General features: G+C 41.0%; 1 protein-coding gene across 1 annotated transcript; it reads right to left on the bottom strand.

The window, feature by feature from the left end:
* Positions 1-1,640: 1,640 nt before the first annotated feature.
* On the bottom strand, positions 1,641-10,873 carry th (tyrosine hydroxylase). The gene is made up of 13 exons (XM_054776408.1): positions 10,704-10,873; positions 9,917-10,120; positions 9,664-9,838; positions 7,954-8,042; positions 7,785-7,852; positions 7,665-7,715; positions 6,804-6,949; positions 6,574-6,709; positions 4,142-4,211; positions 3,823-3,879; positions 3,609-3,704; positions 3,373-3,506; positions 1,641-2,881 (listed from the first exon to the last, which is right to left on the bottom strand). The coding sequence occupies exons 1-13, from the start codon at positions 10,785-10,787 to the stop codon at positions 2,722-2,724; spliced, it is 1,470 nt and encodes a 489-aa protein (XP_054632383.1). The 5' UTR covers positions 10,788-10,873; the 3' UTR covers positions 1,641-2,721.
* Positions 10,874-20,176: the final 9,303 nt, after the last annotated feature.

Genomic DNA, 20,176 nt, shown 5'->3' with positions numbered 1-20,176 from the left:
AATATAAACATAAACTTTTTTGCAATGAAGCGTCTCCCTTATATAAGCGTGCCTTGTACAGGAGATGGGGATGTGAGCATACTGTCGTCCTCACACTGACATCTAGAGGTGCATTACAAGGGTTCAACAGCAGGTCTTTACATTCCTGGAGGGCCAGATGCATTAGTATTGTTTCACAGCATCATCTTGTGGCCAACAGACGTAGTGCATGGAGCAGTGACGGGTCTTACTGTATGCAAAACAAATGCACAAGTAACATCTCAGGTGAAAATTAAAAAAGCAAATTTATGCTAAATCTGTGCAATAATTAGGGAGAGCGCAGCCACCCTACGAAGGAAATTCATTTCGGCCCCTTGTTCCCGCGGTCTTGTCCTTTGGGTCACTGCCCAAAGCTCATGACCATAGGGTGAGGGTAGAAACCGGATCCCCCTCAATGACCAGGCTGCGCCTAGAAATTCTGTCCGTAAAAGTAATGAACACGATCGGTGACAAAGGGCAGTCCTAGCGGAGTCCAATCCTCACCAGAAACGAGTTTGAGTTATTGCCAACATTGCGGACACCGGTCATAAAGGGAGGGAGCCACCTGATTTTGGTGTTCCGGTACCCCATGTTCCCAGAGTACTCCCCACAGAATTCCTTGAGAAACATGGTCGAATGCCTTCTCAAAGTCCACAAAACACATGTGGACTGGTGGGGCAAACTCCCATGCACCCTCAAGGACTCTGAAAAGAGTGTAGAGTTGTTCCACAGTTCCACGACCAGGATGAAAACCACACTGCTCCGCCTGAATCTGAGAATCAACTATCCGGCGGATCTTCCTCTCCAGAACCCCTGAATAGACCTTACTAGGAAGGCTGAGAGGTGTAATCCCACTATAGCTGGAACACACCATCTGGTCCGGCAATCCAGAGGCACTGCCCCCAATGTCCACGCGATGCTGCTGAGTTGTGTCAACCACGACACCCCCACAATATCCAAGGTATTGAGGAACTCCAGGTGGATCTCATCCACCCCCGGGGTCCTGCCACCAAGGAGGTTCTTGACCACCTCGGCAACTTCAGCCTAAGAGATAGGACAGACCACCAGGAAGTCCACAGGCACAGCTTCCTCATTGGAAGACAGGTCAGTGGGATTGAGTAGGTCTTCAAAGTATTCCTTCCGCCGGTCCACATACCATACACAGTGCTGACAGTACACTGCTTCCCCCTCTTGAGACGGCGGATGGTGGTCCGAATCTCTTCGAAGCCGTCTGAAATTGTTTTCCATGGCTTCTCCGAATTCCTCCCACATCCAAGTTTTTGCCTCAGCGACCGCCAGAGCCGCAAACCGCTTGGCCTGCCTCTGGAGTCCCATGGGCAATAAAAGTCTGATAGGCCTCCTTCTTCAGCTTGACGGGATCTCTCACCACTGATGTCCACCACCGGGTTCTGGGATTACCGCCACGACAGGCATCGACGACCTTACGGCCACAGCTCCAACAGAGGAGGTAATGGAGGCGGACTCAATGTCCGCTACCTCACTCGGAACACGGTCAAAGCTTTCCCGGAGGTGGGAGTTGAAACGTGGAAACGTAGAAAGAAATTAAATAACATCATTCTCATTAGCTATATTTTATTTTTTGACATTATGCTGTAGCAACAAACAAACGCTCATAACGTGGAAGAAATGATTTTTTTTAAATCACACATTGAGACAGCACGATATAAATGGCAAAAATACATAAAGCACTGTTTTAAATTGGTAATAGCCAAAACACATAGTTCACGTACACTTGATCATATATTTATTCGATTTATTTTTCTTATCGATGAATTTAAATTAGATATTAATATCTACAATACCAGCTACAGTCGCCCCTCGTTTATCATGGTTAATTGGTTCCCGTAAGTGAATTTCCACAAAGTGGCATTCGATATAAATAAATTAAATCTTTTTCTAGCTATAGCAAAAAAAACCTGTTTATGACCTTCTAAATACACTATTTATCATTATTTGAGCCCTGAAGACATTAAATAACCCCCCTATTGTCACCTTTACACTCCTACTATTCTTTGTTTACACCACATCTCTGGTGACACAAGAGATGCTAGTATATCAAGCTACCAAGCTGACTAGTAAGCCTATCCAATTTTTATTACTCTAAACTTAAGAATGGGTTTGAAACGGAGTGGGGAAGAAGGAGGCCATTCCACTTGCCATAAGAGGCCATTCCACTTGCACATAGAATGGGTATAGAACTTTTTTTCATGTAATGTAATGTGAAGTAAAGTCTCATCAATTTAATATCAATCATGCCTAGTGACCAGAATACTAGATAGAGATAGATAGAGTTGTCTTTGGGAAACCGCGATGAGCGAGGGAGTGATGTTCGAACCGCGGTATAGCGGAGGGACAACTGTACTTCAATTAGATATTTATGTTTAAATCTGATTATAAAATAATCATTTCTAATTATCTACCATTATGACACAATTGCTTTGAAAGCTCGGATGGTCACTATTGGCTCTAACACCAAGACAGGCACTGAACATCTTTGGAAACATCATCTCGAATGCCGACGTTGAGGCTTTAGTGGTTGTAGTCTTTGCCGCCTACAATGATAGAGATATTAATTCATTCTTAACAGCATCGAAGCGGAGGTACAGAGCCAATGATGACACAGCAGAGAGGAAGCAAACAACAGCAGATAAGGACAATGTCCCACACTGAAATGGTGCATTCTCAGGACAAAACACTGAGAGCATCTGTCAGCATCTTCAGCTCATCCTTTACTCCTTCCAGGCCTCCTTGGATCTTCAAGGGGTTGTCCAGGACCTCGATGCTGCTGGTGTATGGATCAAACCTCACTGAGAAGGGGCGGTGGATACCAGCAACGTATGTCCTGATCGGTGTTTAAGATAAAGAGGTTTGAGAAAACAAAGGTCAAGTGGCATTGGATTTGTTCATAAACGTGCATAAATGTCTCACTTGGCTTTCCCGCACACTATGTCTGTCTACAGAACTTGGAATGTACTATTGACATTTGCAATACGCTCCTATACGATGCTGTTTTGCTAATCATTTTTGCTTTTTTCACATGAAGTGTGACTAAACACTGTCAAAACACTCACCAAAGCTAGTTCGTTTTGCAGGGCAGCATTGATGTGTTTGCCAAATAAAACGTCAGTATTTTGCTTAGGTAAGAGGGCCTACATTGGTAACAGCTGTCTTCTGGCTGACCTACGAAAGCCTGTGGCCTCTGGGGTTAGGTGGTTGTTTTCTGCCCTTGTCCTCACATAACCTCCTACTTCTCTGTCTTTTCTTCTCATGTTTCCTTCTCGCAAATGTGCATGTACTGTGCATTTGTTGTATGCCCAGGTAAGAATACAGTACCTGAATTTCTCCTTTGCATCGGAAAAGCTCTCTGATACAAAATAGACTGGCTGGTATGTTTGGTCTTGGTAGGGCTGCACTGCTGCAATTTCTGGAGAGAACTCTCTGGTCTCTGGTTCATCGGAAAGAGAGTGCTGCACACAGGGTAATGGTTTAATTTTATTTTTATATAAAAGGTGTGTTTGATGGCTACATTCATACACACATAGAGAGCATATAGTACATACTGTACATACCACAAGCTCTCCATAAGAGGAAAGTAGTCCAGCACCGTAAGCCCTTACTTCACCATTTTGTTTGCACAAGCCATACTCCACAGTGAACCAGTAGAGCTGGTAGAGGAAACACAAAGATAGTGTCTGAGAAAACAAAGTGCACTAGAGTGGACTCGAAACAAATTATACTTCTACTGCGCAAGATTTTTCACACGAGCACTGTTCTTGGTCTTACCGTGGATAGTTTCTCAATATTTTCATCTGGAGCACCTAGAGATGCCAGGCCAATATTCTGCACAAAATAATTCAATTCATGTGTTGTTTGTTATAGAGAGGCATAACCTGACAGGCCACAAATGTATACTCACATGCACAAGCTAATGAAATCCAATACAAGAGCTGTATTACAAATTCTGTCTTCTCAAAGATGATGCATTTTAGTCACCAATGGCCGTTTAGTATATTGCAATACAGTTAACGACAAACACAATAATAAACACGTTGAGTAATACCATTCTGTTTATTAGGATCTTGATTTAATTTGATAGTCTTACCTGGGAAAATTGTGCAAATGTGCGGTCTGCCAACATGGGAACGTGGCCAAGAAGTTCATGGATGCAGTCGCTTGATGGAGAAGGAGTGAAAACAACCTTGAAAAATGGCAGTTTGACTAATAATAGTCTAATTGTAATTTTGTTACATTATTTATTATGTACAAAACAGAAAGTTATATTTGGTTGCGCGGCTACAGCCAATGTGCTAACTGTGTGCATGTATAAAATGGTGTTTGGGGAGTAGTGGGGCGGGGGGGGGGGGGGTTCTGTACTTCATAAAATGTCACGTTTGCCCTGCACACTTCTAAATGTGGCTGCAGACGGAACAACTTTTGGGTACAGGTGAAATGATTATTCATCCATCCATCCATCCATCCATCCATCCATCTATCCATCCATTTTCTGTACCGCTTGTCTCCATTAGGGTCACAGGTGATGTACAGCCCAGCTGATTTTGGGCTAGAGGTGGGGTACACCCTGCACAGAAATGGCTTCTTCTGTATCAGGTTGCTGTAGTCGTTGTTGCCCAGCGTGGCTGGTGAACGACCGCCATGCACAACAATAGGTCGTTCGCCTGAATGGTGGCAAACGGCTCATTAGTGGCCATTCATCTCACTGAATGAGACAATCTTTGCAGAAGAGATGTTAGGACAATGTTGTAAGCAGATGATAGGTGATGGTGAAAATCCCCTCCTCTGTTTAGAGAGAGCCTTTCTCATTCGACACACCGTATGTTTCCTTGCACTAAATTACTTAGATTCCTGAAATTATTTTTCACACATCAGTGTGACATCCCTGCAGTGACATGCAATGAGTTTCATGACTGTTGACGCAGTCAGACTTATGAACTTATGACTTATGTACTCCCCTGACTGCACGTCACTGCGTCCACTGCGATTATTGGCTGTACGCTGTATGCCTCCCAAAACGCCCCTTTTAGCACCTTTGGCTTTTCCGCTTGACGTCATATATAAACAAAGCATCAGGGCCAAAGTTGCCAGGCCACTTTCCTATAAGCGACTTTGGGCTTGTTTTTTGGAAAGTTTCTTGCAAATTCCCAACTTCCCTGTTGTTTGGGGCTTCTTTTCAGTCGCTCGTTTCTTTCGCAAGATCTGGCAACACGTCTTTGACTGCAAGCGTCTGCAAATATGCATGAGAAGCACTTCTACGAGCCACAGTGTGTTATTGACTATGTCTACGAGAATTTGTGGTACGTGCTGTAAGTTTTAATATTTCTACAGATTAGAAATGCTATGACTCTTGTGGATATGGTGATAAACAATTGCAGACCATGACTAATATTGGGGTGTGCCATGAGAAGGACATCTACAAGCTACATTGTGCTATCAACTATCAAATCTCAGTTGAAGTGATTATGCCAAACAGTTATCTTTCAGACAGCCTGGCCACAGTTAATTCTGGATTATATCCCGCCGAGACTGACACATGAGCAAAATGCTCTGGTCTGAAGGTGTCTCCGGCCAACGCAGGAGGTCATTACTCAATATCATAACAGTCTGACTCATGGTGTTGTCTTACAAAGAAGGCTAAACTTATCACACATCAACTTAACACTCAAAAGTTAGCTTAAAAATACTGTATACAATACAAGTACCAATACAAGTTTAAGTATTTTAACGTTTTCCCATAATGCATTTCGTCTGAACAAAGCATTTAATTGGAGGACAAGCGGCATAGAAAATGAATGGATAGATGGCTGCCGAGGCACTGCAATGCTTCCTTTGTCCACCAGAGAGCGCCAGAGGAGCCCAGAGGGAGGCTGACATCATTGCAGCACCCCGACAGGCACCAATGAAATGCTTTGCTTGGATGAAATGCATTATGGGAAAGCATTAAAATTGTTGTTCTTTTTATTTAAACTCGTATTGGTACTTGCATTGTATATATCCTAGCTACCTTTTGAGTATTAAGTTGCTGTGTGATGAGTTTAGCGTTCTTTGTAAGATAACACTGTGAGTCATACTGTTGTATCGAGTAATGACCTCCTGCCTTTTCCAGCTGGTTGACAAGCCTGTCGTGAGTTCACTGATAGCTTGTGGTTGGCTCCTGCCAAAGAAAGAGCTACCGTTTTCTCACTGACTCCCACCTAAAATTTAGAACTGACCCTTTTGGATTGACAAACAACCATTCACACCTATAGACAATTTAAAGGCTTCAATTAACCTAACATACATGTTTTTGGACTGTGGTTGAGAGCTACAAGTACCCAGAGAAAACCCACGCATGCACAGGGAGAACTATGTCTTGTGGCATACATAGTGGTAGTCTACATTCATGCATTTGTAATTGTCCTTCATTTTTAATGTGTCTCTTGCTTAAGGATTTTATTCAACATGTGAGGAAGACCCCGTCTTTGGACAATGCATGCTCGGTACAGACACTGAGTATTAGTTGTATATACGTGTACTCACGGCTCTGGGGAATGCATAGGAGAGGAGGCGTGTCGAATGTACTGTGTGCACTGGAACACCCGGAATGCCAAACTGGCTAGGAAATCTCTGGCTGAGAGCAAACCTGCAACTGGACGCAGCTGAAAGCCAGTGCGCTCTGTTGGTTCATGCGATAAGAGACAAGCAGCAGTGGGTTGGCCACATGTAAGCTTTGCATTGTGTCTTTACATTATCTGATCCTCCGTCTTTACCTTTAAGGAAGCGGGACACATCTTCCAGCTGAGGAATGTTGTTTGGACTGTACCCACAATGCCTTTCCAGCAGACGGAAGGCCTCGAGGTATTCACTGCAGGCATGGGTGGAGTACAAGTCCCTCAGGGTGGAGAAGACTTCCCGCCTGATAGCAGATGAAGTATTATGTGATCTCCTCATATACAGCAAAACACTCACTGCCCTGCTGCCTTTAATTTGAGGCCAATATTGTGTTATCTTTATTGTGTTATCTCTCAACGCTTATTTAAGCAAATTTCAGCATTTGTTTTCATAAAAACTACTTGACTGAATAATTCTACTTTAAAAGTTAAACACAACAAATTGCGTACCTAACCACTCTGAAAACATGGCATTTTTGTGGCAAAATATTGAATTTTCAAACAGTTTAACATGGGATTTATAATTGCGGAATTTGCTACGGCTACATTTGCCATCGTTTTGGAGTCATCCTTTTGTACTTTTTGTTGTTGGAGGGTGGTCCAGTTCAAACATAATACAGCACTATGTTGTTGGTTTTTTTGTATATTTCACTAAGTTCTTGTGAGGGCACGTTGCATGATCTAAGATTGAACTGAACAGAAAATTAAGTCCATGTCTGAACAATGTTCTCAAATTACAGGATGCTCCAGTCAAATGCTTTGCTAGTGCTGTTCATCTGTAAATAATGTAGCAAAAAAGCCATGAAAGACACATCACATAACCTGCTGTCACAGTGTCACTCTCTGTAGGCACTGAGTGGATAGAATGAAACAGCGCCAATGGCTAACTGCATAAATTGTGACAATTGTGTGTTTGTGTTAGTCAGAAGATTTGAAATTTACATATACAGCAGCCCTCACCATGTGCCAATTTCCTCCTCGGTATAATCCACTCTTTGGATTGGGTCCCCACTGCGGACAAACAGTAGTAATATTATTTATTCTGGACTATATAGATGTCTGTGACTAGATATGGCTTACTGTCTGTATCCAAAGGCAATGTCTGCAATCATTTTTCTCCTCTGTCTGTAGACTGGGTCTGTGAAACCCTATTCAAATCAAATATTATAAACACTGATATCATTTTTCTTGGCCATGACATTAAAAACAATTGTTTCGCTGTGTTTGTCATGCAAGGACCTCGACTTACAGGATGATCATGATCAAGGTCTGGATCAAATTTGGTGACCAGATGGTGACATTTATCCAAATCTGCTATTTTCTTTGGAAACCAGTGAACTGGAAGAAAGTTTGGGAAAAGGTGAAGTTAAATATTGAAGTATTTTGCAAACCGTTGCGTCAATTATGCAAACAGGAGCAAATATTTAATATTTAATTTCCCTGGCTGCACACGCCCAGGGTCTCATCTCATCTCATCTCATCTCATGTCATCTCATCTAAATAAAATAACGACAGGGTTCTGAGGGGAGAATACAGGAGTTAACATTACAAGTGTGTTTATTTACTGTAAGTGTGTAAATCTGTCATCTGCCAAGTATTATAAGGAGAAGAATCTGATGACTGTAAGATTTAAAATGCAGTACTGTGAAAACGTATTGGGTCACCAATTTCTCAGTATCTAAATAAATGTTACAATAAGAACAATGTTGCATGCATTGAGTTTGAGCAAACGCTATTCAGGTCCACTTACGATCTAAACACATTGTCAGCAATAGATATGTAGAAGGGGTAGGATTATCTCTGCTTTTCCCTACTCCTCTTCAGACATGTTGAATTGTGCCAATGTAACCATGTGATGTTCCTTAATGTAATTTAAGCATGTCTGGTTGGATGATGAGACAATAATAATATCAATTATAATACAAACCTTAATCTGGGGGTCAGAAACCCTCTCTTTATTTAAAAGTCAAGTTAAACCTGACCTTTTTGCTAAAGCATATAAATAGACCGACCCCTTTCCCCTGATATGGCTCCCTGTTCCTTGGGCTAAGATAAAGACGCTCCTGTTTTCTCACTTGATTTACCATCTGTCCCTTTCTATTTTTTTTGTATCCTAATCCAGCCAGTCCAGACAGACAGCCACCCCCCAGAGCCTGGGTTCTGTTCAAGGTTTCTTCCCCAGAGGAAGTTTTTCCTAGCGCCTCTTTTGCCAAGTGCTTGCTCATGTGGGGTTCAGTTGGTTTCTTTTTCATTTACAAGGTGCGTGATCATAGACCGACCTCATGCCTAAAGTGCCCTGAGATAACATTTGTTGTGATTTGGTGCAATAGCAATAAAATTCCATTGAATTGAAACTGAATATGCTATATTTTACTGTCTCGCAATGTCAAAATCCATCCATCCTTACATTTACTATGCCACTCATCCCGTCCAGGGTTACGGACAGCCTGGCTTACGGGTGTCGTAGGATGTTAGCTTTGTAAAGTACTGTATTAAAGTTGGTTAAAGGTAGCCACAAGGTGAATATTAGAATTGCATTGATATTGTGTGGATACAGATGCATCTCAATTAATTAAGTTATCATGCAGAAGTTATTTCATTTCAGCAGTTTAATGAAAGTTTCAGAAAGCTTTTTTCAAGTTCATCTGCTGATTACAGCATGAACCGGTAGTTTATAATGTTGAAGTTTTTTTACATCTTTTTCACATTTATGAGATGCTAAATTTTGGTTTTTAATAGCTGTAAGCTATAATCATCCAAATGATTAAAAAATTAAGAAACACATCTTTGTGTGTAGTGTATCTATAGAATGTAAGCGTTTCACTTTTTGAATTTTACAACTGAAATTAATTAACTTTATTATATGATATTGTAATTTATTGAGTTGCACCTGTATAAGTATACATATAACATTCTAAAAGATCATTTTTCCTTGAACAGAAACAATGAAAAGTTTTACATTTGACTTCTTTGGTGGTCTTGACATTTTCTGCATTTCTTTTGATGGAGCTGATGAGGGTGCTGACGTCGGAGAGGTGCACCTCACAGCGGACAAAGTACTCCAAGAGGTGAAGGCTGTCTTTGGGCTTGCGGCACGGCCGCGTCTCCAAGTGATGGATCTTTGCTTCAAATGTCTGAAACACAGCAACACAGTGACATTCCAATTAACGGCAACAAGTTCAGTATTTGGGGGGGGGGGTACGTTTCCGTACCTCAAAAACTTTAAGAGTCCTTGATAGGACAGGCGTCTTGTTGCTGTCTAAAGTGAAGAAGAGGTTGAGGAGGGCTTTTCCGTCGTCTTCCTCGAACACAATCTGCTCGCTTGCCTCTGCTACCCCGGCTGCTGAAGCGGCGGCTTCGCGCTCCTTCCGTGCGTCATCGATCAGGCTTTGCCGTCTTCCCAGGAACCTTTGTGACTGTTTCAAAAGGGACTTTAAATGCTACAGAGACATCTATTCGTTAGGTTTGAATAACAATGACCAGGGAATGCCAACAGAGCCAGGTTATCAAATGGCCAACGATCGCTGGGTGCGCCTCACATCGCTAAATGCGTATTACAATTAACGTTACACCTAAAGTATAACTACAAGTCAATGGGATTTATACTCCACGTCAACATGCTTTATTTCAAGTTTGACATAGTTTTACTTTCAGTTACAGTACATTCAAGCCGAAAGTATGTTTTCACAAACGTTGAGAAAAAGGAAAGAAAATCACACATACTTGGCATTTGTAGTCTTTTTAATTGTATTGCAACAATATAACATTGACGGTATTTTGCAGACAAAAATAGTGGAACACGCGAACGAATAAAGCATAGTTTATATCAATAAATGTTCCTTTACCCATTTACTTGACGATGGGAATTGCACACGCCAGTGCGTAATGGTCACCTATCTGTGCGTAGCGTAATATTAAGAACAATTACGCTACACATAATCACACTCTGGACATTGTTATCCAAATGTGCGAAAAGGTTTTTAAGCTTTTTTTTCCTACCGTTATGGAGTCCGACCTCTCCAGCTCGGATGCTGCTCTGTGGATGCTCTTGGAAGAGGACGTGGAGCTGCTTGAAAGTGGCATCGTGTGTCAGGTCTTCCCTGTGCGTCTTCTTTCCAAATCCAAGATAGGATATAGGGTGAGGTGCAAACGAATGTCTTGTGCTGAAGCCCGCCTACAGAGCGTTGCTTTTTTCAGACAGAAGCTTGTCTTTTTATACGCTCATTTGTTTGCTGTCAGTGACGTCAAGCACTCTAATTCCCCTCTAATCAATCAACACACATCAACAATGTGGACTGTGTGAACCTTTTTAAACACGAAGAAAAGCGTATTTGAAAGTGATCTGTTGTGTGGTTTGCAATCATTTCAGCTATGTTGAAAAATACAAGTGGGCTTTTAATAGGATTTAAAGGATGTACATAGCCATGTATGTTACTGTGCATGTGTAATGTTGTATGTTTTTTTGTCTAAATGTAAGTTTTTTTTACCTTTGGTTTTTTTTTTTTCGAATAAGAACACTGATGTTTATAATACTGTATGCACTTGCGTTAAATAAACTGCAAACCTTTACGTAGCCTATATCAGTGATTCTCAACTGGTGAAAACAGACCCACTGGGTCGCTGACCGTTTTCAGTGGGTCGCGGATCTTTGCCAAAAAAATCATTTAAAAAAATCAATCTTGCACTTTTATTCTGAAGGAGTAAGATGGCTGCGCAACTGGACACAGCTGTCGCTCTCTCTCCCGATGTGTTTACCTGTTTTTGTAAGTGCAGTCTTCCCTCGTAATAATCGTCCCTTGCTATATCGCGTTTTTTCAGAAATGAAATCATAAATGATCGCTGTTTCGTGGTAGATTATGGTCTATTATTCATCAAATAAGCCCCTCAGGGTACGGTGCTCTCCCCTTTCCTCTTCACCCTCTACACCTCGGACTTCACACACAACTCCACACAGTGTCACATCCAGAAGATCTCCAACGACACAGCCATTGTGGGTTGTGTTTCAGAGGGGAACGATCTGGAATACAGGACGGTCATCAGGGACTTTGTCAGCTGGAGTGAGCTTAACCAGCTACAGCTCAACACCAGCAAGACAAAGGAGATGATCATTAACTTCCAGAGGAAAACATCTCACTTCACACCGGTGAACATCCAGGGAGCGGACATAGAGTTGGTAGACAGCTACAAATTCCTGGGTGTTCACCTTACCAACAAACTGGACTGGTCCGTCAACACCCACGCCCTCTACAAGAAGGGCCAGAGTCGCCTCCACCTGCTGAGGAGACTGAGGTCCTTTGGTGTGTGCAGGACTCTTTTACGGACCTTTTATGACTCTGTAGTGACCTCAGCCATCTTCTATGCTGTGGGCTGCTGGAGAGGGGGCAGCACGGACAGGGACAGGAGCAGGCTCAATAGGCTGATCAGGAGAGCGAGCTCTGTCCTGGACAGTCCTCTGGACTCCGTGGAGGAAGTGGGGGAGAGAAGGATGTTGGCTAAGCTGACGTCCATCATGGAGAACACCTCTCACCCGCTACATGGCACTGTGGGTTCCCTTAGCAGGACCTTCAGCAGCAGACTGTTACACCCACGGTGTAAGAAGGAGAGGTTCCGCAGGTCCTTCATACCGACCGCTGTCAGGCTCTACAACACCTGCACCACCTGAACCATGTAGTCAATATGTAATTCTTTACACTGTATTCTTTACTTGCGTATCTTGCTTGCTGCTGTAACAAGTGAATTTCCCCGCTGTGGGATAAATAAAGTACAAATACAAATACAAATACAAATACAATACAAATACAAAGCATATTGAAACACACGTGATATGTAGTATTCTGGCCACAAGGTGGCAGCAATGACACACAACATTGAGACATTACCTTACATTGCATTGCATTGCATTAACACTGTATTAAGTCATGAAGTTACTTGCATGTCCGACATGATAGATTGAAAAATTCCCTGTGGAAGTGGTACGTTTTGGGCTTCTTAAGTTTAGAAGAAATAAATTCAAGGTTAACTGGTTAGCTCGGTAAATTGTTAGCTCGCTAGCTTGCTAGCTAGCAGCTGTCTCGAGTTCCTGCAACATAAGAGTTGCAATGTGGTGCAAACAATGCACAATAGGAGTGTAAAGGTGACTGTAGGGGTGTTATTTCATGTATAATAATGTTTAAAAAAACATACGGAGAAAGTCAAAAATGGTTTTCTATTCTCGAACTATGAAAATAAATCATTTATTAACAATGAATCCTATATCGCGTTAATTCATTTAACGCAGTCAGGTCTGGAACCAATGAACCACAATAAACGAGGGACGACAGTACTGTGTTTGCTTTCACCAAAACACGTGTACTGTCGGAAGTTGCTTTTAGACATTGACAGCAGCTCTTTATGGACTTTACAACCCGAGGACACCAGGGAACTACAGAGGCTTGGCATCCTCCGGCGGCCCACCTCAGCTTCCAACGCCACTACTGCGCTGCAACCGCAGAGAGAGCACGACAGGCGGAGTGAGAGGAAGAAGAGGGATCCGGGCTAGGCTAATGGCTAACTCGTACAATCCGGCTTTTGCAGATGTCTGTGTTTATATCAGTGGGAGTTCTTACATCAGTGGTGACCCCCATCATGTTAGTATTAAATTTGGAGTTTTGTCACAGCCGACTGAGTTCATTCAAAAGAAAAGTATCATTTGTGTAGTTAAATATTTTTGAGTTGCATTTTTTGTTTTTCAAAAGAGGTGAATCAGAGCAATTGGACTCCTTTTTGTTCAAATAATTTTGAGTTTGTGTATAAAAAAACAACCTATTTGTCATGAAATTTAGTAAAAAATTATATTAAACTTGGCACACTTTGTTAATTTGCATGACCTTAATTCAAACTGCAGTCGTTTCATTAAATATTTGGTATGAGTAGGCTTGTCAAAGGGGGGTGATGGTGGGTCCCGCAGCCAAACCAGTTGAGAACCACTGGCCTATTATATTATAAAATTAATTAATTGGCATGCTGATAGCACTCACTGATTGGTTTTCTTGCTAGATATATATTTTTTATTACGTTTCACATAATAAAATACTGTATATCTTGTATATCGCCTGTATAATATTAACATATAGGCTGATCAAATCATCTGTACACATTTATCAAAGTCTTTGCATAAATGTTCCTACAGAAAAAAGTAACCTGGAAAATTGAGTCACTTTATCAGGTCAGTTCAATCTGTACAGCTCTTCAAAATTGGATTTCATCGAGGGGTGGACACACATGCACAATGGGCACTGTCTTTTCCCTACAAGGTCTGTCTCTTACCTCAGCAACAAGCGCATCACATAAATTTGTAGCCTAATATGATTGTGAGGTGATGCACGCTGCACACAGACGAGCCCAGGTAAAAAGATTAGCCCTGGACCTCTGGTCAAATGCTTCCACCAGCTGCAACCTTGCAAGGGTGCAGAGGAGGCAAGTGGCCGAGTGTGACACTTCGTTTTCCAACCTGAATCAACAGGCTGAAAATGGTGGAGAGCGCTATTGCCTCAGGCTCACAGCTACTCTGGTCCGCCCTCCCTCTTCAAACTACAATCATTCCTCATTCATCACGGTTAATTGGATCCAGTCCGGACCTCGATAAGTGAATTTCTGCAAAGTAGGATTCAATATTAATGAATGGAAAACATAGAAAATCTGGTTATGACTTTCCAAATATGTTTTTTACCATTACTGAAGCCCTGTAAACATAAAATAACACCCCTATAGTCACCTTTACACTCCTATTACTCTTTGTTTACACCACATTGCGCAACACTAATGCGCAGGCTACGGGATTACTACAAGGACATAAGAGCATAATATAAGCGCTCATAGCATATAGCAAACTACCAAGCTAACTAGTTAGCCTCCAATTTATTTGCTCTAAACTTGAGGAAGTGTTTCAAACTGAGTGGAAAAAATGTAATGTTGGTAACGTTGCTAATGTAATCTAAGGTAATGTCTCATAAATGGAACATTAATGACACCTAGTGACCAGAATACTACATATGACTTGTTTTTCAATATTTTTGACTGATAATTGCCATAGTCAACCTTGAAACAGCAATAATTTATTAATGATTTTTTTTTAAAAACCCTGATAAAGTGAGTGAGCAATGTTCGAACCACAATGTACCGAGGGATGACTGTACAATGAGTACAGTGAGTATGAAGGTTGAAAGATGCAACAAAACAACAAATAGACTGCAGTGCCTTTTCCGCTTGTTGTCTGCAAGGGTACTTTATAGATTGGTGTATACTAACAGTAATTTAATACGGGCAAATTAGCAGTGATTATTGTATGAGACAAAGATTCAGCTGAGACATATCTGTCACACTTGACTGATTTCACAATGATTGGGACATTTATTTTAGCATAGCTACTCTAGCTCTAGCTGGTGATGCTGTCAAAAAAAAAAAAAACACCAGCTTTTCCTCTCTATAGAAGGACACGCATGCTCCCGCCACTTCGCGGTGAGGTGAAATACTGCAGGGCCTCAGCGTACAGCATTTCGCTCTATTTTATTGTCTGATCAGTGAAAGTAATTATGTCACACTTTTATTCAAGACATTACACAGGCTGTAAAAAGTCATGGATTATAATAAATGTTTCTGTAAACATTACATTAGCAACATGCTAACAAACAGAAACGCGCCATCTGCCATCCAGCGCAGTCAGTGCAGTGCACTCAGACTCAAAGACGAGCTGACTGAGCTACAATTAGCTCAGCTAGCACACTTCGCTGAGAGGAGAGATTTACCACAGCCTCAGCTCAGCTTTCTGCACTGTACTTGATCAGAAAATGTGCAAATTCAGCAATTTTTAACTGAGAAAATGTGAAAAAACGATTGGAATTGTTAGACATTTTAGCTTTCCCATGCTCTTCCTGACACAAATTGTTTTCTTATATAGTTTCTCAATACATAATCAATACATTTGGGGTATTTATTGTAAACAGAATAATCCCTAAGTGATGCATAACATACATTGATTAAATAGCACATACAATTTTACGTAACAACCAATACATGTATTAACAAGCACAGTTTAAGTACATTTTTTTTTTTTTATTTTCGTCTTCCTAAATTATACCTAGACCTAAAAAAAAAAATTACCTATAAAATTAGAGCCGAGACTGGGCGATGTTCGGGGCCTTTTTGCTGGAGGACACCAGAATTGGAGCTGAAAGTAGATTGGCATATCTTTGAAGATATGAAGTTTTATTTTTTTTACTGTACATCAATGTTGAACAAGACGTTTTGTTGTCAGAATGATGTCCAAATCTACCTAAAGAATTTGGAATATGCAACAGAATCAAACAGAATATACATGTATAACACAGTTCAATGGTCAAATATTTTTAATTAATATTAATATTTACAATTATTTTTTAGCTCAGGATAACAAAATTAACAGAATAAAATAATACAAATAAATATATTAAACAGAAATCTGTCCTGCTCAACTTGAACGAGAATAAATTCAGTTTCCAGGTTGCAGAGGGCTCTAATTTTCATCACTATTAGAACTGTCAACTATTTGTGTTTTATTTATGACTGGCAACATTTAAATTGTACACTACTTTATTTAACAAGCAGATCTCCACTCAAACAGTGTGGCCATTGTCTCTATGCTATTTTGTGGTAATTTGTCATTATATAAAGGCATAACAAAAAATACTACGAAGAGTTGAAGCAAATATTCTTTGTCCCTTTGGCAAACTACTCAAAATCACCTGGCGAGTAAGGAGATCCCTGTTATAGTATCACCATCATTAGGCTGGACACACTATGTGTTCAGGTTCATTAAACAACCACGACAACCAAGACATAATTAGTATAATGACAACAAGATAGTAAAGTTGTTGAGTGACACTCGAAAAAGTTAGTACGGACCACATGAACATAATATCCACTTGCGGGTTTCCTGTGGTACAAAAACAAGCTCCGAACTAACCGCATTGCTTGTTTGTTTTAAAAACAAAAACTCACATTTGGAGTCCGAAGACCATAATAGCTGGCTAGCTAGCTGCTGCCAATGTCAAGTACAGCCAGTGACAGAAAGGCAAAGCATGTAAACATAGATGCAAGAATAATCAAACGCCAATAGGTATGCAGGGATTGCCATGTGGATATTAAGCAATTTTTACTTAAGAAAATGTTAACTATTTTAGCTTTCTTATGCTCTTCCTGACACATAATGTTTGCTTATGCAGTTTCTCAATACATAATCAATACATCTGGGTTATTTAATGTAATACTATAATACCTAATCAGTAATGCATAACACATACATTACATACAACAGCCAACAGATACGATTTTGTTAATCAGTAAAAGAAATATACTTAGAAACCAATACATATATTAACTTGTACAGTATAAGTAATCTTTAGGTTTGTAATGGGTGTTTCCTTCAAAAACAACAGTCATGGGACGGTTAGATGTGTTTTTGCTGTAATGCTGGGCAGAAGATTTTGGGAGAAAGGAATACATGTAGGTAATAATATATTTATCACTATGAGTGCGGTCAATCAAGGTAAGAGGGCACCAACAGAGGACCTTGGGGAATTATCAACAGAACTTTGCATAGACGTACAAACAGACCATAAAAAACCTGGGAACAGGGAGACATTGGAGGATCACATTACCAAATGGAAGAAGGATGCCAAACAGAATAAGAGCAAATACTGGACAATGTTCAGGGCGTTTTTGCTGGAGGTCACCAAGAGGACAGTAGAATTAGAGCTGAAAGTAGACCGGCATATTTTGAAGATAAGATGTTTTATTTTTTTTACTGTTATGCTTATCCAACTGTATATATCGCCATCTTTTTGGTAAATTGAATACGCCATCATTGAACAAGACGTTTTGTTGTCTGAATGATGTCCAAATCTACCTAAAGAATTTGGAATTTGCAACAGAATCATTCAGAAAATACATTTATAATACAGTTCAATGGTCAAATATTTATATTATTTTTCATTCTGACAGGTGAGGTGAGGTGTATTTAAATACAAAGCTTTGTGTTCTTATTCGTTGTTGGTGTCAACATTTCAGCATTTTCTCATTGCGCTTTTGCTCTATTTTTACAATTTTTTTGCTGTTTTTAAATTTTATTTTGTTTCTGCAGTGATGGAATGACAAATTAGCCATAGCCTACGAATGGTCCCTGGGCCGCACTTTGGGCACACCTACTTTTGTGGATTTTCGTCGGGGTCGGGCTTGTGGCGTCGGCTCTTTGAGCAAACTACAAATCTATTTGGCTTGTTGGCTCAGTTTCATGGGAGAGCGAAGCGATGGTAGTTGAGATGAAAGCGGCTGCGTTACAACAGTCAATCCTTATGAGCAGCGTTTTTTTGGAGGTGCACATCTCCTTAATTTTGAGGTAGCAAAGGCTGTTTTTGAGCCACAACGTGCAATAATCACTGTTGCGTGAGCAGGCACATCGCAGCGAGCTAACGTTCTCTCTGTCCTTGTCACTCAACCTGTGAGCGTGAGGCGAGCCAGTGTGCATGTGTGCACTCATGGTACGTACTTCCAGGAGGTCTGGGCTCCTGGCTGCGTGCCTGGACAGCGGCAAAGCATACGGGCGTGTTCAGTGGTCAAAATGCATGCCTGTTGGTCACTCTCCAGGAGTGGAGGGCACTGATGTAATAATACATTTTTTTTCTAATATTCCTGCGATCAACCGACAAAGTCCCAAAGATCGGCTAGTAGCACGCGATCGACGAGTTGGTGACCCCTGCTCTAGAGTAATGAGTCATGACCAGGCTGAGTTATTACAACCCCTACCATTGCTCATCCAGGTACGATACTTTTGGCAGAATTGTTCTTGAAGAGGCGACGTCTCTCCACCGATCATCCCTCTGTGTTTATCCAATTCTCTCTTCTTTTCTGGAAGTTTCGGACATACCCACAATTGACACCAGGATGCTAATTATTACAATTATGTATTGATTCAGTGGCTGCATTGTGGTATTGTGAGTGTCAGCTTTTTCCGGTATAATTGTTGGACCTCAGACAGGCTAATTGCACCTAACGAGAGCAGCTGGGCTATTATTCATCATCCCCCACATTTCTTTCTCTTTGGAGCAGAACAACGTCACCTTTGCAGGGGTCATCAGGATGCCTCATGTTGATGATGAGAAGGGTTGACCATATTGTGAAATAAATGCCTTAACATTTTACATTTACCTGTGCTTGCCTCATGATATGACTTGTACTTTTACTTAATTTCTTGTCTGCCTTATCATTAGTTGACCAAATGCTTCATGCAGGTAAATGAATCAATGTACCAGACATGGGCCAAAAACAGGAAACAGGAATGTATACAAAATATGATGGGTGACTGATGATAACGATAGTTTTGCATCTAATCTTATGTGTAACTAGATGACTGCAACGTCTGGAGACACTGCCTGTGAATGCCTGAGCCTGATGAGTGGGAAAAAATAAAAATGAGTAGGAAAGCATCCATGTTGATTTTGGAACTGTTGGAATCTTGATGTAATCGAATCAGATCTGATTAGATCAAAGGCATTCAGCATTCTGAAAAAATAGGAACGTCAGGAAAAGTGGAAATTGCTGTGATGTGGATATTGAATGGTTTGATGTAGGAACGGTTGGAATCTGTTGATAAATGTGCAAGTAATTGCTGAATGACTTTGATCTAATTGGATCAAAGGCATTCAGCATTCCGGGAAAATGGGCATTCAAGATTCAAGAGTTTTATTGTCATATGCACAGTAAAACAGGTAGTTCTGCTATGCAATGAAATTCTTGTTCTGTTCATTCTCCCAAAAAAGAAAGAAAACACACGAAAATGAATAAGAACAAAAGAAACATTAATACCAATAAATTAAGCAACAACAACAGAAGAGACATGAATACCAATGAATGAGTAAATAAATAAATAAATAATGTGCTATGATTGTGTGCATGTGTTGCGTGCGGCGTGCGTGAGTGCTTCGTTGAGAAGCCTGATGGCCTGTGGGTAAAAGCTGTTTGCCAGTCTGGTCCTGGACTTCAAACTCCTGTAGCGTCTGCCTGACGGTAGAAGTGTGAATAATGAGTGTTGTGGATGTGTGCTGTCCTTGATGAGGTTGTTTGTTCGTCTCAGGACTCTAGTTTTATAAATGTCTTGCAGTGAGGGGAGGGCTGCCCCAACAATGTGCTGTGAGGTGTTGATCACCTGCTGGAGTGCCTTCCTATCACGTGTTGTACAGTTACCGTACCAAACAGTGATGGAGGCTGTAAGGACACTTTTGATAGTGCGTCTATAGAAGCAACTCAGGATTTTGGTGGACATGCCAAATTTCCTCAGTCTTCTCAGGAAGTACAGTCTCCTTTGGGACTTCTTCATAATTTGTTGGGTGTTGTGAGACCAGGTGAGGTCCTCGCTGATGTATGTGCCAAGGAACTTGAAGGTTTTCACCCTCTCCACCTCA

Source organism: Dunckerocampus dactyliophorus, chromosome 5 (assembly GCF_027744805.1).
Source record: "Dunckerocampus dactyliophorus isolate RoL2022-P2 chromosome 5, RoL_Ddac_1.1, whole genome shotgun sequence".
NCBI classification, from domain to species: Eukaryota; Metazoa; Chordata; class Actinopteri; order Syngnathiformes; family Syngnathidae; genus Dunckerocampus; species Dunckerocampus dactyliophorus.
The sequence above is the reverse complement of the archived record's forward strand: the minus strand, read 5'-3'. Positions and strand labels throughout refer to the sequence as shown.